At 43.5% G+C, this 21932-nt stretch overlaps 1 protein-coding gene across 3 annotated transcripts in view; it reads right to left on the minus strand.

Moving 5' to 3' along the window:
* The window catches only part of Esr2 (estrogen receptor 2), a 53506-nt gene that overhangs the window by 12227 nt on the left and 19347 nt on the right, over positions 1-21932 (minus strand). Inside the window, exons 5-8 of one of the 3 annotated variants that reach the window (XM_021179258.1) lie at positions 12505-12804; positions 8540-8678; positions 7447-7500; positions 1130-1263 (exon numbers count right to left, since the gene is read on the minus strand). In XM_021179258.1, coding sequence (XP_021034917.1) covers positions 1130-1263; positions 7447-7500; positions 8540-8678; positions 12505-12804 — 627 coding nt within the window. The remainder of the gene's footprint in view (positions 1-1129; positions 1264-7446; positions 7501-8539; positions 8679-12504; positions 12805-21932) is intronic. The other 2 variants (XM_021179259.1, XM_021179260.2) reach the window with 2 other exon arrangements.

Here is a 21932-nt window from a genome sequence, read left to right on the forward strand (position 1 = left end):
AATAATCAGTGGATACTGGAGAGAAGGGGAGGGAGAGAGAGAAGGAATGGGGGGGCACCGTCACAACAAGGTCATGGTGGCCACCTTGAAGAGGGGTGTTCTTGTTGGTTGTTCTTATCTTCCTTGTATGGTTTTATTCTAAGTATTGTGCCCAGTCACCAGATATTGTTTATATTAGGAAAGCCGGGAAAGCCAAAACATCCACTTAGCTCAGTCCCCTGTCCTTAACACTCATCTCTGAAGCCAAGCCAACAACATCCCCTTGTTCCTGTCACACCAAGTCTGTTTGGGCTCATTTTATCTTAGGGACACCCTCGCCTCAGTCTCCTTCCCATTTTTGTCATCCCTCTTCCTTCCCATGGAAGTGGGTGTGGCCTTCACAGTACACTACTACACTCAGACACGCCCCTGAAGTTGCCTGTGACCACCTTTCTGTGTTCACCCAGGTCCCCAAACAGCCGTTGAAGTCTTCAGTTCTCTGAAGACTCGGGTATTTTTCCCTCCTGTTGTCTCTCCTGCATCTCTTGCCCCTCCATTCAGTAGATCTGTGCATCTCAGAACGGCGCCAGCAGCATGGTTTTTCACACCTTGCTTTCTGTCTCCTATGATACCATAAGCTATGTGACCGTAACCTAAGTGTTGTTACAGAACAAATGAATAGATGTGTGAAAGTAGAAGCTAAAGCATTAGATACAGGTGATGCGAGCTAATCATGTAAAATGAAGAAAGCCTAGATAGTGAATACTTAAAAGTTTGCTTGTCTTTAAACTCCCCCCCCCCTTCCATCCCACCCATGGTCTCTGCCCATGCGTGAGTGAGACCGTTTCTCTGTTGTAACCCTGGTTGTCCTGGAACTCACTCTGTAGACCAGGCTCTGGAACTCACAGAAATCTGTTTGCCTCTGCCTCCCAAGTGCTACAATTAAAGACCAACTCCACCACCTTCAGGTCAGTCTTTTCTTTCTCAGCAAATGGTCGGAAATCACTGCCAGGAGCGCATCCAGGGAATAATTTACACTCAAGTTAGCACAAGTTAACTACCGTCTAAACCCATGCAGAAGGGAGAGGTCAGAAGGGAGACCATCCTCTGCTTTTGGAACGAGACAGAAGGCGGCCGCGTGGCTACTCACTGGAGTTGAGGAGAATCATGGCCTTCACACACAGATATTCTTTGTGCTGCAGTTTTAACTCACGGAACCGTGCCGTCGTCGCCAGGAGCATGTCAAAGATTTCCAGAATCCCTTCTACGCACTTCCCCTCATCCCTGCAAGAGTTCATTTGGGAATTGAAGGAGCACGTAGCATTAGGCAGCCATCAAGAGCCTTCACCTCAAGTTCCATCCTGAACACCCTCTGACATACTGTAAGACCACTTAGCCCTAGGACGTCACTAGCACTATGCCCATAGAGAGAAACAAGGTACACTTAGGTGCAGGCTCAATGGTAGAGCACTTGCCTAGCATAAGGCTGTGGGTTAAATCCTCAGCACTGAAGGGGAAGAGGGATTCAAAACAGGGCATTTCGTAAAAAGTCTTAAACCATTTTTCAGGCAGACATGTGCAGTGGGGCTGTGTGGTTCCTTCCACCTCACTGTGTAAGGGTTTCTTGAAGAAATTGCCACTTCTACTGCTTCTATACAAACCATTGTGTCAAACAGACTCATGGGAAATGACTCCGAATATTACAAAGGGTGATCCCACACTCCCATTAGGAAATGCTGATGAGAGAGGCTGCCAGAACCAAGTATCTCAAGAAAACCAAACCTTCATATTGTCATACTGAAGTTAGAAACTGGTCTAGGAATTGAGAGGCATTTAAATAGCATTTGAAGAAGGCAAAAGTGCCACACAATTGAGAAATTACAGTCGGGGGTGGGTTAGTCACGAAAAGCAGACAGACATGGGGACAGGTGACAAGTTTCCTACTTTGACATGTCGACGTGGGTTTTTTGTTTGTTTATTTTTTGGTTGTTTTTGTTTTGTCTTGTTTGTTTTGTTGAGACAGGGTCTTGCTATGTAGCCTAGGTTGGCCTTCAACTTCTGGTTTTCCTACCTCTACCTCTGAAACACTGAAATTACAGATGTGTGCCATGCCATCCAGCCTGAAAGGTTTGTTTAAAAAAAAAAAAGAAACAAAAACAAAAACAGGTTTTAGACAAACCTTTTAAGTGTGCCTTATAGTAATGAACTGTTATATCTAACTCCAAAATAAATTATTATACATGAACCGGACAGAAAGCACCGGTTTCTACTCATGCCAGTAGGCACACATTAGTTGATCTCACTGCTCTCAAAAACTGCTCTATCATGGCAGAGTCCTGGAGGCCCTTGGCTAACAGATGATTTCACCACAAATCCACCCAGCTCCTAAAAACCTGCAGGACACGGTGACAGGCACCACAGTACCACAGCAGCAATGGGGGCCTGTGGGGTCTGCTCTATTCTTTTATGAGACTACAAAGAGAGGTTGAAGTAACAACTAAAAAAACGAATCAAGGAACCTGACGGCTCACTGTCTCCTCTCACCCAAACCAGATCACTTCTAGGGAGTGTGGGATTTCAGGAAAGAACCTTAGAAGAAGTCATATGACCTGACACCACCTGATACCACCAATCCTGCCTGTTAGGTGCCTACCTGTGACAGCAGCTCATCAGGATATTGCATTCCACAGCATTCAGGGGACACACACACACACAGAGCCGCTAGCATGCAACTGCTTACTTTGCCTAATCTGAAAATAGTGGCATCTTCCTGCAAGTGTGAAGTTAAATGACTCACAGGTTAAATCAACAACACATCTCAGAAAAGCAGAGCACTGGGCAGGGTGCCAAACTCTGTACAAACCCTGCTACACCATACACCCTATCTTCATACCTCCCCTAGCCCTCCTCCTCAGCACTCAGTTCCTGGAAGGATGGCAGAGCCCTAAACTCAGCAGGTGGAGAGGAAATGCCTGTGTACTGGATGGCACGATGCCTAGAGCCAAGTCATCACACTTCTCTGCCTGCTGAAGGATCCTTACTTGACAATGTCAGTGTTCAGCTTCCAGATGTTTGGTACCCAGAGAACCTGCTCTTAAAACATCACCAACGAGGAAACGAGGAGACACTAACTCTCCAACTGATGTTTTCACTTCGTTCTGCTTATTTCCCTTTTTTCAGACAGAGTCTAACTATATAGCCCAGACTAGCTTCTAATTTGTCTTTGCCTTCCCAGGACTAGCACAGATGTGCCCCACCATGCCCAAATGTGCACTGATGGTTAAATAATTTGACTCTTTACTCTCCTGGGAAAGTCAGACTCAAGTGGAACTATGCACTTGTGTCACACACACATTCACACACACACACACACACACACACACACACACACACACACACTTCCCAAAAGGATAAATCAGCTCAACTGAAACCAATCCTACTTTCCAGAAGCTGCCACTCATGCCAAAGAAACGCCCCTAAGTATCAGGATTAACACCCCTATTTCCTTACTGAAAACATTTCATTGTAAGAAAATTAATATTCCCAAACTGAGGTGTTCAGGTATTGGGGTGCACCTTACATAAAAAGCTTCAGTCTAAGCAATCAATTAATCCTAAAGAACCAGGCCTGGCTGTCTCCTTTCCAGCAGGTGGGCACAGGCACCCAGTTCACTTTATGCAGGATTCAAACATTTCCAATCACAGGCTATAGCAAGCAAATAGATTTTTAGACAATAAATGAGGGGCAGAGAGTACTCCTCCGGCGTGGCTCTTTGACCTCCTGCTTTGAGATGAGTTATGTAGAATGAAGTGAGGAGGGGCTTCTACGGGCTGAGGGATCCATGACATTCACTGGGGACTGAAACGGAGCTCTGAATAAGAAGTTAGGACAGGGTTAAGAGGTTGGAATTAAAGACAGAGACATGTGATTGGAACGTTAAAGAAGTAAGCTTTGAATTAGTGCCAAATAAGGATTAAATTAGGAATTGCATGTGGAAAAACTTCTTACTTGACTAGTTTTTCATTTAAAAAAAAATCCTGTTTGATATGACAACAAAACATTGAGAGGTTTGTCTCGGCTTTGGGCTTGCCTATCTTCTCCCTGCATCTCTGGCTGCTGGTTCCATGCCAATAGGTGTGGCCACTGAACAAGGGGTAAGGGGCCCATTTGTGGCTTAGCACATGGGAAAGGCTTCATAAATACTTAACTGATGGCAAAAATCTTGGTTAAAATGGTAAATTGAAATTTAGAAGTAAAAGCCTATGATCTTCAAGAACATTTAGATATCAATACTGAATGGGAATGCAGCCTGAAGGAGATTCAAAATCGCAGGAGTCCCAAGAGCCCTGTTCATAGCGGGTCCTAGCTAGCTCTAACGCCTCCTCAGCCCGGCAACTGCTCTGCACAGTCTCCTGTTGATGCTGGCACAAAAAGTCTCAGTGTACATTTTTTATTTAAATTGCAGTGTGTGTGTGTGTGTGTGTGTGTGTGTGTGTGTGTGTGTGTGAGAGAGAGAGAGAGAGAGAGAGAGAGAGAGAGAGAGAGAGAGAGAGAGCGAGTATGTTTGTGTGTGTGTTTGCATGCGCCTGTGTGTGAGTGTGGGCATGTAGAGTCAGTTCTCTCCTTTCACCAGGAGGGTCTTAGTGACTGATGACACTAAAGTCATCAGTCTTGATGAAAAGCCCCTCTACCCACTGGGCCATCTTGCCAGCCACATATGCACTTGGGAGCAAATAAAAGCTCAGGTCCTAATGTGAGGAGCTTCACATTAATCTGTTTCTAGTGGATGCCAAAAACAAAACAAAACAAAACAACAACAACAACAACCTACCTCATTACAAACAAGCCTAAATCAGCAGGTTTCCTCTCCTTCTCAGTACGTCCAAGGAGTTTGTTTGTTTGTTTGTTTGTTTTGTTTTGTTTTGTTTTCTGTAGACATCTCAGTAAGAACAAGTGGCTCAGGTGGAGGCTTAACTCTGTATCTGCTAAGTAAGCCCGAGGCTCTCAGTTTTGTACCCAGCACCAAAAGTAAAAACAAAACAATGACACAAAAACTAAAACAAGTGCTTGGTGCTTGTTTTTACGTGAAAGAGCAGGTGAAGAACCTCTCACAGAGGCTGTAAGACAGTTACTTTCCAAGTTCTGGGAAGTTACTTATTCACTTTGCAGGAAAATTTTCTGACATTTATAACAGGGCCTCTTTCCCCAACTTTGAATAAGCAATTTCTTCATATTAATTTAGCTATTACGTTAAAATGTGTTATGTATATATACGTGTGTGTATAGTATACATATATATGTGTATATATATGTATATATATAGTATATTTGAGATATTATCTCAGGTAGTTGAGGCTGGCCTCAAGCTCTCTATGTAGCTAAGGCTTACCTTGAACCCCTAACCTTTGCTTTCTAGAGGATGAAATTATAGGCATGTTTCACCACACCCAGCTTAAAAATAGATTGACTTATGTGAGATGCACTGAATTCTAGACTTGAAATTCTAGACTTCACAAAGGTAATGTGTTAAGAACAGTGTTAAGAACAGCTTAATTTTGTTTTGTTTTGTCATGCTGGAGATGAAATCCCAAAGCCTCGTGCACACTAGGCAAGCACCTAACCACTGAACTACACTTCTGGTCCTAACAGTAATATTTAAGAATACATTAGAGAGCTGGCTTTTAAGAACATCTCTTCCAAAGCCAGGCGTGGTGGCGCACGCCTTTAATCCCAGCACTTGGGAGGCAGAGGCAGGCGGAGTTCGAGGCCAGCCTGGTCTACAAAGTGAGTTCCAGGACAGCCAGGGCTACACAGAGAAACCCTGTCTCGAAAAAATAAAACAAAAATAAAACAAAATAAAAAAGAAAGAAAGAAGAAAAAAAAAAAAGAAAAAGAACATCTCTTCCAGAGGATCCAGGTTCAATCCCCAGCACTCTCACAGTAGCTCACAACCATTTATAACTCCAGTTCTAGGGAATCTGGTGCCCTCTTCTGGGCTCCATAGGCACCAGGTATGACATAGTACACAGAAGTACATGCAGGCAAAACATCTGTATATACACAATTTTTAATAATAATAATAATTTAAAAACTATCGGCAGAAACCACGCATATGCTGGTGAGATGGCCCCAGCTGTAAAGCTACCTGCACTACCCCTGACAAGCCTGTGTTTGCCACCAAACTCACAGGGTAGGAGAGAACCAAATCTCTCAGGTTGTCCTCTAGCCACCACACACAGGCTGTAGCATGTGCATAGCTCCCCACACAAATGAAAAAAAATATTTATAATTTTAAAAATAAAATAAACACCAGTGGGTGCTCTAAAAACCCATCTTCTCAATGTAAATGCATTCATAACTCCTAGAACCTCTTCTTCTCTATTAATGAAATATATAAACCTATGTGATAGAACCAAATATATAATCATAAAGACTAATATGAATCTCCTGAAATAATTTCTTGTTGAGACTGGGTTTGTCTATATAGTCCATGCCAGCCTTGAACTCTTGATTCTCTGGTTTCAGTCTATGTGCACAAATTACAGACATACATGACCACACCCAGTCTTTGGTGCCTTTTACTAGCTATCTAAAGGATAGGCATAATATTCATGAGGCTCACGGTTCCTTACAGTAACGCAGACACGTTCTTCTAGAGTTTAGAGAACCCCTACAGAGGGAGGGGATGTTAAATCTACTCCCATACACATTCTCCACCATGACTCAGCTACTGAGACACTAGATTTGGGATCCATCTAGAAATTGAAACAAAAAAGTAAAATAATTTTAACCCCAATACGCAACAATGGATAGAACAGATGACATAGTAGAATTGTGTGTGTATGTGTGTGTGTGTGTGTGGCCTGGCTGGGTATTTGACCTTTCAGTTTGACTGACAACCTTGAGGTGACAGAAGGCGTGTGTTTCTGAAGTGGGTAGAAACAGAGTACAGCCTAGGGCTGTGCTCTAAGATGAGAATAAATTATGAAACCAATTTGCCTTTTGCCTCCTCTTTTCCCTCCCTGTTCTCTTTCCCACGGGGGTACTGTGCTCCGCATGGACTTTAGAACCAGCTCCCTACATCTAGCTCCATCACTTTCCACCCTGCAACTGTAAGCCAATTATTTCACTTCGTCATTCTTTAACTGGAGAACTGGGATGCTGAACGCTGCTTCCTCCCAAAGGGCTTCTGGGAAGATTGAATAAGGTGGCGCACATCGAGTGCTTAGGATGGTCTCTGGCACACACCAGTCAATATGTCACTGAAGGGTCTGGTACCTGCCCCACTGCTCTGGCCTTTCAGAGCCTCTCTCTCTTGTCCACCACCTGGGCTTGCTCCTGCTCAAGCCACATCCCATGCTTCAGCTCTTCCCACGGGACTTGTTCTCCACCAAAACACCTCCATTACTCAGAACAGTGCTCTTTGTCAGTGCCATCCATGACAACAGGCAGAATGGACGCTGATACCTTGGGACAGCACTCTTCGTCTGCGCAACGTGCCAGTGAGGGTCTTCTGAGGACCTAAAGTGGTAACAGGATTACGATGCAAGAGTTGGGGCGGGCATGTTAGGTTCACAGCACCAGGCCTCCTCCTGCTCCCTGCGCTCCGATGTGCTGAACATCTCATGTGCTGCTGAACGTGAAACACTAGGACTTTCTCCATGAGTTTCCGGACCACTCAAAGGTATGCCAAAAGTCCTCCATCTTTCCTACAACAACGCTTGCCTGTTGTTGGCTATTCCAGTTTATCTTCTGTAAACATTTCAACTAATCCAAGTTTAGTTTCTGCTCTGTTAAATTAACCCATTTGTGACATAGCACTGTCACGTCCCAGTGTCTTTTAACTTCCACTTGGCCTTAATAAAAAGCTCTCCTACCACATGTTCCAAAAACCAACCAACAAAACAAAACAAAAAACAAAAAACAAAAAAACCTCCCACTATTAGAGATAAGTGATACTATTAGCATTAAAGATATAAAAAATAAAATTAGAAGGCCCAAAAGAATTTTATCATCTGTCTAGATGTAACTGGTCACTCAACTGCAGAGCAACTTTTTGTTTTGTTTTGTTTTTTTGAGACAGGGTTTCTCTGTATAGCCCTGACTGTCCTGGAACTCACTTTGTAGACCAGGCTGGCCTCAAACTCAGAAATCCGCCTGCCTCTGCCTCCCAAGTGCTGGGATTAAAGGCGTGCGCCACCACCGCCAGGCTAACTGCAGAGCAACTTAAGAATATAATGTAAGTACAGAATTTTTAATGCAAAAAAAAAATCTATGTTGACTGTGCACTCAGTGGCCAATGCCCCACAGGATGCAGTTCCCTGCCACAGCCCAGGACGGTTGATGCACAACTGATTAGGATGGATCATAGGATATGAATCCTGGTACCCATGCCCTCTTCTTCATGGGCTCTTGACCCAGTAAAGCAATGGATGGGGTTATCATCCTCTAATTGCCCCTTCGGGTGTGAGAATTTAATTGCAGCACCTAGGACTTTGTTCCCACTCTGCTTTGTTTAGTTAAACAGATCAGAGATGAAATACCAAGCATTTTTTCTCACCTGTCCAGAACGAGGTCTGGAGCAAAGATGAGCTTGCCGGGGTGGTCGATGGAGCGCCACATCAGCCCCACCATCAGCACCTCCATCCAGCAGCTTTCCAAGAGACGGACTTGATCCAACAGGCTGAGCTCCACAAAGCCTGGGGAGACAAGAGTCCATGAACCACACCTCCCTCCCCTCAGCAACCCATCTCTGTAAAGACAGAATGGCAAGTTATCAAATGCCAAGGAAACCCAGACAACTCAGGGAGGGAATCAATCGCTGGTTCAAAGAGGTGATTAAATTCGGGTTAAAGGAACCTCAGCTGTGCAACTTGCAGTCTCCAGCCTCCAACCCCTTCAGAAAACAAGCTTTTGTTTAGTATTTCTAAAGATCCCGTGACTCCCCAGAAGGATGCTAGAAAGGACCCAAAAGGCAGAGCTGAGGCCTGTTAGCTTTGGCTGTGTGGTCCTAATCATTCCTGTGCCTTACTGAGGTCGTCAAATCTCACCTGTCAGAGGGGCTGCCTGTCTGTCCCAACCCATGGCTTGGAAGTGGATGGATGGGGTAGCTACAGTCTAGATGATGGAGTTAGATGATGGAGGTAGATATGGAGGTGGAGGTCATGGAAAGTAAGCAGAGAGTTGTGCCTGCTCTTGCAGATAACCAAGGCTTCAACTCAAATAGTTTTTCTGACTGTGTAACAATTCCTATGCCGAGTTGGGACTATTCTGGATAGAGGTGCTGTCTCTAGGTGACTCTATCCTAACGAGCAAGGATAGCAGCCAAAAGCAGTTGACACTCTCATGCCATGAATTAGCCACAGAACTAGAAGGAAACACAGAATCTCTAGGGGAGTGAATGTCTTTCGCATAAAGCCGAGAACATAGGAACATCTTCCATAACACATAATAATAATAATAATAATAATAATAATAATACTGCAAAATATAAACACAGTAGTCAAAGGCACAGCCTTTGAGTGAAACGGATTCTGTTTTGAACATCAGTTTAGTCCCTTCCTAACTAGTAATTATGTGCATGTGTGTGTGTGTGTGTGTGTGTGTGTGTGTGTGTGTGCATGTACACGCACTTGTGTGTGTGCATAAATGCTAGGAAGCAAAGCCAGGGCCTTAACATGGTAGGTACATGTTCTATCACTAAACTATATTCCTATCTGCCCCCCCCCCCAAGCTGGTAATTTAATCTCTTGTCAAATTTGTTTTTCCCGTAGGAAAAATGAAAGTGTTCTTGCCTCCTTCTGAGAGTCTCCTACCGGTAAGATTTCTTATAAACACCTTACCAGTGTTCCTACAGTGTAAAAGCACACATGTTCAATCCTTTGGATAATGGCACTGTAAGTGTGCACAGCGAAGAGGTAACTGGAGCATGAATGCAAAGATGGACAAATTGAAAGCTAGAGAGACATCTCAGTCAGTAAAGTCTGGCCAGGAAACTGAGGACCCGAGTTTGATCCTTAGTATCGTGTAGCATGCACCTATAATGCCAACAATAGGACATTAGCGTGTAGCATGCACCTATAACGCCAACAGCAGGACATTAGGGAGAAAGAGACAGCAAGCTCTCTGGGGCTTACTGGCCAGCCAGTCTAGCCAGTCAGCAAACTCCAAGTTCAGTGAGAGAGCCTGTACCAAAATATAAGATGGCAAGCAATTGAGAAAGACACCAGTGCCAACCCCTGGCTTCTAGATACACATGCACACACACACCACAGATGGGCAAGTCTCGGAGCCACATGCTTGTGCCTGGCTCAGGTTCCTGATTCCTGCACACTTCCCAGTCTCACTCACAGTCATATGTCAGACACCTGCAAATCTTCCAAAACACTAGGCTTGGAGAAAGACTAACAGGGGAAGGGCGGGAAGGGCAGAGAGAACGCTGAATAGCTTTTCATAGGGAGTCGTCTCACCTCCTTTCTTCCTGGGAGATCCCACAAATGGTGTTTGGAAAACACTTGAAATACAAGCTAGAGAAAAGTGCCTCGGTGTTTTTCTTCTCTGGGAAACAGCAGACAAAATGAAATCGTCCTGGCAAAGGTAGCGACGCTAGACAAAACAAAGCTGGACAACAGAAGAGCTCCAGAAAGCTCAGAAGACATGGGGCCCAGCCAACCGATAGCCACAAGAGACTTGCGCCTGGGGCCATGGCTTCCATAGTTCCTCCTCCATCGTTCAACAATGCCAAATCGTTAAGAATTTGCTCACACAGCTACTGCCCCTGCTGCCACTGGACCATGGGAAGCTTGGCCTCACTTAGAATTCAGAGAGAGGGAGACTTCATTTATTAGATGGCTGTAAAATAAGTGGATGGCCCTCCCTGAGACTTTCATCTCAGAACAACAAAATGTAGGGCCAGCGCTGCCTCAGCCAGTAAAACTGCTTTGCATGCAAGCCTGACGGTGTGAGTTTGATTCCTCGGACCAATGGTAGAAGGAAAGAACTGATTCCTGAAAGCTGTCCTCTGACCCCCTCCACACCTGCATATGGTGCACAGATGCAGATATGTATGTACATGTGCATGTGCACACACATGTAATAATAATAATAATTCCAAATACTCATAATAATATTTTAAAATAAGTGCATTTAATAAAGTTAACCTATTCAACGTCATAGCTCAGCCTAGCCTACCTTAAACATGCTTAGAACTGTTTGGTAAAACCATTTCGTACAAGGCCTGTTTTATAATAAAGCATCAAATTAAGTGATCTCTTGAATCTTATACAGAAGGAGAAAGTCAGAATGAATAGAAGCGTATTCTTGCAACCATCACAGCCACAGTGAAGAACTGTGAGCTAAACCATCATAAGCTGAGGACTAGGTGGGGTCAGGGGAAAGAACCACTTCATAGGATGAAAGCGTACATATTCTGCATGAGCCCATATCGATAGCACGAGGACTTACTAGTTCATTGGTTCATATGATCTTTCTCTGTTGGAATGAGAGTTTGTACATTCCTTCTTAGCATCTGACACACCTTTTACCCTTGCACTGTGAGGCTGGCTCTACCTTGTCCCAATCTGACCACGCCCTTCCTCAAAAGCTAAGAAGTTAACAGGCAAGAGACAGGTTAACATGAAATCCACATTTCTATCTTTTAACCAGGCCCTAAGACCCTAGACTTGCCCAAGTGATCCTAAGTTCAGTTCCAAAGCCTGGGTAGGTCTCTCCTTAGATTCTGTCCCAGATCATATGTGGATCTGAGAGGTAAGCAACAGCCTTGTATAGGAGATGTGGATATAACCAGTGTTACAGTGTGTGGAAGATGGATCTGGGAGTCAAAGTGAAAAAAGTCAGATGTAGAAAGAGGCTCTATATACCATGCTCCCTGAATTACTCTATTTCATATAGAACCCGAGACTCTGGGTGTTCTAGACAGCATCTAACCTTCCAGGACATGCTGTTATACAGGTCAAGGTAGGAAGAAAAACACCACCGTTATAAATTACAACCTTTGCTCAGCTGTTAAGAGCATGTACCGCTCTTGCAGGGGACCCAATTCTATTCCCAGCACCTAGGCTGAGTTCAGTTCCTGGCACCTACACTGGACAGCTCACTATTGCCTGTAACGCCAGCTTCAGGGGCTCTGACACCTCTGGCTTCCTTGGTCACCTGCGGTTTGTGTTCATACAAACATAAAATTAAAATTGAATGTAAAGAAACTTTATAAAGAAAAGGTGACAAGCTGGGCGGTGGTGGCACACGCCTTTGATCCCAGCACTTGGGAGGCAGAGGCAGGAGGATTTCTGAGTTCGAGGCCAGCCTGGTCTAAGTGAGTTCCAGGACGGCCAGGGCTATACAGAGAAACCTTTGTATCGAAAAACCAAAAAAAAAAAAAAAAAAAAAAAAAATAAAAAAAAGTGACAAACTGTCACATGTCCAGGGGGAAGCTCTCTGCCCCCAAAACGTGAGCGACAGGCCTTGTTACAAACGAATAGAATGAAGTCAGGATGTCGAGAATCCTACCAGGGATTTTCTTGGCCCAGCCAATCATGTGCACCAGTTCCTTGTCAGCCAGCTTCGTGAGGGACATCATCATGGAGGCCTCGGTGAAGGGCATGCTGGGACGGCTCACTAGCACATTGGGTGGCTCAGCTTCCAGCAGGCTGAGCACCAGCTGCTCGGGACTCAGAGAGCTCAGCAGCAGCTCCTTCACCCGGGGTGTGTGCCCACTGGTTCTCTTGGCTTTGTTCAGGCAATGCACCTGCTCACTGGCACTTCTCTGTCTTCGTACTATTCGGTACCCACACCTTTCTCTCCTGGATCCTAAAGAGAGCAGATGACAATCCAGTGGGTTCCCTGCCCAAGATCCCAACTCACTGAATGACCAGCCTAAAACCATGAGGGGCTGAGGGTGTAGGTAAGTAGGGTAAGTGCTTGACTTGCATACACAAGGCCCTGAGTTCAAGTCCCAGCCCCAGCAGTATTGACAGCAGTGGCAACATCACTGATATCATTCCAGTTTGTATTTTGGAGTCTGTAGGCCATGGACAAAGATAACTACTGTCTGGGTATATTAACAGCACAATGTGTTTGGAAATTTCTGCTCTGTTTCAAGGTTATCACTGGCTCCTGAAATCTGTTTCTCTTCTAAAGAATGCTGATAGGCCCCCAAGTTCCAAGATAGGAAGTTAGGAATTTTTCTCAAGTAGAAAAGGAGAAAAAGTCAGGACTTTATCGTTGATATTCCAGCTAGCAAATGATATATGCTATCAACATTTAAAAAACATTTGTATACATGTATTTTTTTCTTTTTATATACTTACACAAATATATTTCAAATAAATTAACTGAAAAAGCCTGGAAAATAAAAAGAAGATTAATTTTGTCATAAATCCTTTCAGTATTTTTCTTTTATGCCTTTTTATAATTTATAAACAAAGTTAGAGATCCTAGAATACACTATTTCATAAGCTGCTTGTTATCTTATTGAAACGATGGCTGGGGAGAAGGCTCTGTGGGTAACAGCACCAGCCATATAAACTTCAATGACCTGAATTCAGCACTCAGAATACAAGTAAAAGAAGCCTTATATGCCAGGCATAGGGACTCAGGCCTTTGATCCCAGCACTCAGGAGGTAGAGGTGAGTGGACCACTGTGAGTTTGAGGCCAACCTGATCTACATAGTGAGTTCCAGGACAGCCGGGACTACATAGTGAGACCCTGTCTCAGAAAATGAAGGAGGAGGAAGACAAAAAGGAGGAGGAGGAGGAGAAGGAGGAGGGGAAGGAGGGGGAGACACAGCAGCAGCTGAAGTCATATATATAGCACACATATATAATAATCCCAGCTCTCCTACAGCAAGATAGAGGACTGAGACAAGAGAGCTGCCCAGAGAGAGGCCCAGAGGCCAGCTAGGCTAGAGAATGCAGTGCTGAGAAAGGGACAAGAGAGACTCTGCCACAACAAAGTGACAAAGAAAAACTGATTCCCAAAAGTTGTCTGAACTCCATGGATGTGCTGTAACACGCGCAAGGGCACGCACACACGCGCGCACACACATACACCCCCCCCCACACACACACACTAATAAACAAAGTTCAAAGCTTGTAAGGCATTCTGTTCTATTAATATAATACCTATTTTTTAAGATCCAGCATTGTCCTGGAACCTAAGCATAGAGAATTGCCACAAATCCTAGGCCAACCTGAGATACATAGTAAGTTCCAGGCCAGCTTCAACTAAAGAGTACAGGAGACCATCCCTCAAAAAACAAAAAACAAAAAGTCCATGTTGGTGTAAGCCTGTGATATTATAATTTTTTATTAAGTATTACAATGAAAATATGCCTTGTAGTGGATTCAATTGCTTCTTTATAATGAATTCAAAGAAGTCAATTTGTTGAAACAAAACATATATCCATTAAAACGTTTATGCCGATCAATAGATTACATGCCGCTTGTTTTGTGTATTTAAACTTGCTCACGTGGCTTCTGTTGTAAGAAGCTCTGATAAGGGGCTGGAGAGGTGGCTCAGTGGTTAAGAGCACTGGCTGTTCTCCCAGAAGACCCAGGTTCAGTTTCCAGCACCTACATGGCAGCTCACGACTGTCCATAAGAAACTCCAGTTCCAGGGCATCTGACATCCTCACACAAACATATATGCAGACAAACACCAATAAACATAAAATAAAATAAATACGTTTTTAAATAAAAATTTTTTAAAGCTTTAATAAATGGTCAATTTTTAAATCTTTCACAGAAAGATTTTAAAAAGTATTCTCCTTTATCTTCATAAACACTTGTGTGGTTAAAAATCTATTTGGAATTTTAAACATGTTTGTATTACAGACATGTTTATATTACATGAAGCTGATATTTCAGGTTATATTCCCCCAAATAGATAAACAGTTTTTTCTATACAAATTATACCATAAGCTTTTTTCTACCAATGATAAATGGCTGTCAATAATAAGCACTTATTTATACAGGTAACGTATTCCTGATGCTCTGCTCCGTCTTAGTGATCTGTTTCCACGCCTGGACGAGGGCCAAGAGAGCTTTGTTTCTATAGGCTTATGAATCAGAACATAATAAAATTATGTTTTTAAGACAAGGAGGAGGAAAGCCAGGAGTGGTTGTGCATCCTAACCCCTGTGTCACCACGCCTGGTTCTCCTTGAATCTGAAGTCATCTTCCCAGCTGGCCAATGTGTCATTCAAATCTGAAAATAAACAATGACAGTAGGAGCTGGAGAGATGCCTCAGTGATCAAGAGCACTTAGCACCGTGGCAGAGGACAGGTTCCACTCCCAACATCTGTGACTCCAGTTACAGGGGAACAGACACGCCCTCCTGACCTCCAGGGGCACAAGGCATGCATGCACACGATGCACACACATGCAGGGAAAACACTCATACACATAAGACAAATCTATAACAGTTCAGGACATTTCCCACTAAACAATGATTAAGAAGCCACACCACTCATGTGTTTTTGGGATGGAGAAGAATGACCAGAGAAATGTTGACATTCAAGAAGTAATTGTAAGAAAACAGAAAATATAAACCTTTAAAAAAAAATCAGTGTACAAGGAATGCTGTGGAGCTCAGAGGTAGAGTACTTACCTGGCATACACAGGCCTTGGGTTCAAACCTCAGCATGTCTGCGCACACACACCACACAGACACAGACACAGACACACACACACACACACTCATACACTCACACGCAGCACTGAATTAATAAAATCACATCATCATCAATAATGGTTTTTAAACAAAGAAGGTAAAACAGGAGCCTAGACAGTAGCATGGAAGATCAAAAGGTGATTTGGGTTAGAACTGCAAAAGAATTCTTTTACTTAGGAAGGAAGAAGCTGAAATTCTCAAATCATTCAGAAATGCATGTGCCTAGAAATGTCACCAAAGGAACTGGCTCAGCTAGTAAGAAGCAGGAAAACATGAAATGTGATCAACCAAGAGGAACGAAGCATTAATTCAAGATAGCATGGAGGACGTTGGGCCTTGCTTTTACCTGTTTGATCCTGTTACTCTCACAGGAAAAGGCTGTGTCGCTGTAGGGACATTTGAACCTAACTTATAACCAGAAGAGCTAAAGGTTTAACATATATTTAATTTTTAAAAAACATTTATTATGTTTTAATTAATTAATTAATCTGTGTGACTCTGTGTGTGTGTGTGTGTGTGTGTGTGTGTGTGTGTGTGTGTGTGTATTTGTGGTTGTACATGTGTCACTGTGTACATGTGGAGGTCAGAGGAGAACTTGCCAGCGTCAGTTTTCACCGTCTGCCTTGTGGGTCTTGGGGATTGAACTCAGGTAGTTAGGATTAGTGGTAAGTGCTTTTACCAGCTGAGCCATCTGACCGGCTCATTTATATATTTCACTTTATTGATAAAGTGCTATAAATACTTAAAATCAACTATAACCCCATGGGTAAATGAAACAAAATATATATCTTAAGAAAATACTTCTCGGGGGCTGGAGAGATGGCCCAGTGGTTAAGAGCACTGACTGCTCTTCTAGAGATCCTGAGTTCAATTCCTAGCAACCACATGGTGGCTCACAACCATCTGTAATGAGATCCGATGCCCTCTTCTGATGTGTCTGAAGACAGCTACAGTGTGCTCACATACATAAAATAAATAAATCTTAGAAAAAGAAAATACTTCTCTATGTCTTTGTCTTTTGTACAGTATGAGAATAAGGAGTTTAAAAACAGATGCAAAGCCGGGCAGTGGTGGTACACTCCTTTAATTCGAGCACTTGGGAGGCAGAGGCAGGCAGATTTTGAGGCCAGCCTGGTCTACAAGGTGAGTTCCAGGACAGCCAGGACTATACAGAGAAACCCTGTCTCAAAAAAAAAAAAAAAACCACACAAAAAACTAACTAAATAAATAACTAAATAAACAGATGCACATACAGGATTGGCAATGTAGCTCAGTTGGTAGAGTACTTTCCTAGCATGCATGAAGTACTCTTGGGTTTGATTCCCAGTACTACAGAAAGTAGGTTTGGTGGGACATGTCTGTAATCTCAGCACTTGAGAGGTAGAAATGAGGGGCTAAGTTCAAGATTGTTCTTGACTACATAGCAAATTAGAGATTACCTTGGGGGTTAAATGTGACCCTGTCTTAGGTAGGTAGGTAGGTAGGTAAGTAGGTAGGTAGGTAGGTAGATAGATAGATAGTACTTGCTGTGCAAGGATAAAGACTTGGATTTGACCCCATTTGATCCCCAGTACCAACATAAAAAAACCTGGAACATCATGATATGCGCGTAACCCCAGCACTGGGAAGACAGCAGATGAGTTCCAGTTTCAGTGAGAAACTCTGTCCCAAAACTGGAGAGGAAGAAGGTACCAGAGGCTGACCTCTGGCCTTCATACACATTTACACACATGCACACATATCTACACACACATGTATGTACACATAAACACGTGTATATACAGACAAATTTTAAAAATTAAGATTTGTCTTGGATAGAGAAGCTAGAAAATAGTGACCAACCCAGTGAGAATTCTGGTCCATAGCTGACTTCTAATGACTGTTTATTAGTGCCTGCTATCACTGACACAGCCATCGATACAAGAGATGGCACATAATGATGCTGAGCTATTGTCCCAGCGCAGGGACACAAACCAAATACATGTCAGTTCAGCTCATGTTCTTGGACACTTATATCACAGGGTGTCTTTATATGAAGCTACTACACCACCACCACCACCCGGCAAAAGTGTGTGTCCTTTCACCATTTAAAAAACATCTAAATACTTCAGCCAAAAGGGCAGGACCAGAAATAACAAAAATAATTAAGGTAAGAGATATGATTCATAAATCAAAAAGGAAGTTAAGTGCAGTAAGATTGATCTTGGGTGAATGCAGAATTCCAAGTCCTTCAAGATTGGAAAGAAGACCCACCCATCTGCCTGAGGCTAGAGAGGTTATAGATCTTAGAGGAGACTGTACAACTGCCCCGCTTTCCTAGTACAGTCGTCTATGCAGTCCTAACTGCATTCTAAATGTCTATCCTGATACCCACAGATAACCTTAGTCCTCACCATTCATCAAAGCAGCTTCATTTTACAACAGACAGACGATTACAGATGTTCACAGCTGATCAGAAAGCAGAGAACAAAAGCTGGTGGGGGGCTCAGCCCCAATGGATACACCTACAGCACAAAACCTGCACACAAGGCAGGGAACATTGGTGAAAGTGGGGCAGAAAACTCGTAGAAACCGAGGACCAAGAAATTTACCGTGAGAATGGCTCCTGGAAGTGACAGGGATACCATACCTAGGAGACCTCAACAATATGGTAAACAAGGCCTGAGCCAGTACAACACCCAGAGGCATGCTAATGTGGAAAGGGGACATCTCATGCGACCCCTCCCATAGACAAAGAACCTCAGGCAACTAGGCATGCTAAGACTGGGAGAAATTGTCTTTCCCAGGGAAAAGCTGTCAACCAAGAGGTCAGCTCTGAAACCATTTACATAAAAGTAACATTAAATGAACTGAACAGTGTGTGTGTGTGAGTGTGTGTGTGTCTGTCTTTGTGTGTCTGTGTTTGTGTATATCTATGTGTGTCTGTCTGTCTTTATCTTTGTGTGTCTATGTCTGTGTATGTCTATATGTCTGTGTGTCTGTGTCTATGTGTGTGTGTGTGTGTGTGTGTGTAAAACAATAACAACAACAAAAAAGCCATGGTTTTTAGGGAAAGTGGGAAGGGGAAATATGTAATTTTTAATTTAAATGTATATATGTTTTAAATTTTTAAAAGATAGATTAATTATTTTATGTATATGAATACACTGCAGCTGTCTTCAGACACACCAGAAGAGGGCATTGGTTCCCATTACAGATGGTTGTGAGTCACCATGTGGTTGCTGGGAATTGAACTCAGGACCTCTAGAAGAGCAGTCAGTGCTCTTAATTGCTGAGCCATCTCTCCAGCCCCCATTTCAAATTTTTTTAAGGACAGTAGAGAAGGACAAATGTGACCAGAGGATTTACAGAGAAGCAGAAACCTGCCAGGCATAAAGGGAGGAGGACTAGGCCCTGGAGAGCTGGCACAGTGGTTAAGGATGCTCGCTGCTCTGGCAGAGGACCCAGTATCAGTTCCCAGCTCCCGCAGGGTGACTCCAGTTCCAGGGGATCTAATGACTTCTTCTGACCTACGTGGGCACTGTATGAACATGGTGCACAGACATGCATAAAGGCAAAACACTCATCCAGACAAAGCAAAATTAAATCTTTTTAAGAAGAGAGGGATAGTTAAGACCCCTTTCACATGCTCTCTGGCTTTGAGGTACTCCCCAGAAGGCTCACATTGGAAGGTTTGGTCTACAATGGGAGGCACTGTTAAGAGGTAACTAGGCTGCAAAGACTCTGGCTTCTTCAATGGATTGATCTCTTAAGGGATTCATGACTTCTTTAAAGGGAGGCTGGGAAGCGAGGTCTGGTCAGGGGACTTGTTTGTGTTTGTCTGAAATGCACAGCTTGTCCCTGGCCCCTTGCACCCTTCCTTGCTTCCTGGTCACCATGTAAACAGTTTCCCTCCACTCTCTCCTCCCCCATGAGTCTTCTGCCTCCCGGTGACCTAACAAGCCAGCTGACCGTGGACAGAAACTTCTAAGAGCATCAGCCAAAATGGAGTTTTGTCCTTTCAACTGTTCCCTTGAAGACATTTGTCACTGCAGTGAGAAGCATGAAGAGTTTTTCTTTCCGTTCCATGGAGGGCAGAACATCCACGCATCTCTGAGACACTCCCCACACAACATCTTCTGGAATTCCAAAGAGATTAGAAAGTCTCCCCAGCCCCCCTTGTGTTTTGTTTTTGTTTCAGGGTCTCATTATGCCATCCAAGATGGACTCAGAGCCACAGCAATCCTCCTGCCTTAGCCTCCCAAGAGCTGAGGTCACAGGTGGGAGCTACCACGCCTGGCCCATGTGGACAATTCCTTACTTCTCTGTACTGAGCCTGGGGAAACCGCACTGTGTCAGAATTCATAGAAACTCTGGAGTTCCATGAGGAGAGCTAAGGGAAGCCGAGACGGGGCGCCAGACACCATGTCATGATTCCCACATGCTTACTGTTCCTCTCAAACCCAAACAGCAGATAGTCTGCTGCAGCGATAAGAAACCCAAGGGCGAGAGAGAGAGAGAGAGAGAGAGAGAGAGAGAGAGAGAGAGAGAGAGAGCGAGAGAGAGAGCACTGGAGCTAAGAGAGCAGTCCGCAAAAAGTGAAGAAGGTAAGACACTTCCTACAGGCTCCCGCTCTCCCTACCAGGAATCCTGCCTTGAAGCTGGGGCTAAGACTGGCCAACAAAGACAATACGGTGATGCATCTGAAGACTAAACTGAAAATCATTTTCTAAATACATACTCATGTTAAAATTCTGCTTAACCTAAAACAGAAAACATCTGTTTGTAATAACTTATCAAAGGACCAAGGCCTTCTCTGTAAGCATCCCTAACAACTGGTCCAGTCCCTTTTGTACAGTTTCCAGGGTCAGTGTCTAAAGCTGAGCAACAGGGAGGGACTGGAGAGCTGGCTCAGCAGTTAGGAACGCATGCACCTTGATCTTGAAGAGGACTCAGGTTTAATTTCCAGCACTCACTTGGGTGGATTACAACCATCTGTAACTGTAGGGAGTCACTCACACATACACTCAGGCCTCATGTATACACATAAGATAAAGATAAATAACTCTTTAACCCGCCCTTCCAAACAAAACAAAACAAAACAAAGCAAAGCAAAGCAAAGGAAAGCAAAGCAAAGCAAAGCAAAGCAAAGCAAAGCAAAGCAAAGCAAAGCAAAGCAAAGCAAAGCAAAGCAAAGCAAAACAAAACAAAACAAAACAAAACAAAACAAAACAAAACAAAACAGAGAAACAACCTCGATACTTCCAGGGCAATTTAAATTCTGGATCTTGTTAGGTTTATGATTTCCTCCCAAGTCTCACCCATTCCCAACTCAATATTGACCTTTAACACTTTTGTCCAAAGCTTTCAGCAAGGTTTTCCTGAAAACAGCTGTCTTTTCTACTCATATCTCATGTTTACATATATTTCATGTTTAATTATACATTGTAACAATGATTAAAAATAGGTTTGGGAAGAAGCCCACTAGTTTCCAACATAAAATAACTAAAGTGGGTGGGACTGAAATATCTTTTAGATATTTATAGATATATTGATATGTACATAATATAGATCGCGTATATAATATATCTATAGATAGAGATACTTAGATATATCTCTTATAAGGAAATGAATGCATTCTGGGAGGCCATGGACATTGTTAGTCAGCTTTCTACTGCTCTAACAGATAACCAAAATATGCTTATGAAAAGAAAAAGTTTATACTAGCTCTCAGTTTTACAATTTTCAAGCAGACATGATCCTTTTAAATATCTGATGTGAGCATTTGATAGCAATGTCAGCAAGCCAGTATAGGGGTAGAGGGGACCCTGCTCACCTACCTCATGACAGAGATGCAAAACAGAGAAAGAGAAGAATAATAGATTCCCCAAATCCCCTTGAAGCCACACCCTCAGTAACTTAAAGACTTCTGACGCAGCCCCACTTCTCAAATGCTGTTTGAGAATAGAGGCGTCTATATCCTAATAGAGGCACCAGTCTTTTAACACACAAACCTTTGAAAAGCACGTAGGGTGGCGAGCACAGCAAGCAGAATGTCCCACATAGAGTGGAGAGTATCATTGACTCCAACAAGCCAGAGAACATGATCAAATTAGGAGATATACTGTTGGACTTCTAAATTTGGTGGGTATTCAAGTCCACTGAACACAGAAAAAGAAAAGGGCCGGGCAGTGGTGGCACACGCCTTTAATCCCAGCACTTGGGAGGCAGAGGCAGGCAGATTTCTGAGTTCGAGGCCAGCCTGGTCTACAGAGTGAGTTCCAG

The sequence above is a fragment of the Mus caroli genome, chromosome 12 (assembly GCF_900094665.2).
Source record: "Mus caroli chromosome 12, CAROLI_EIJ_v1.1, whole genome shotgun sequence".
Taxonomy (NCBI): Eukaryota; Metazoa; Chordata; class Mammalia; order Rodentia; family Muridae; genus Mus; species Mus caroli.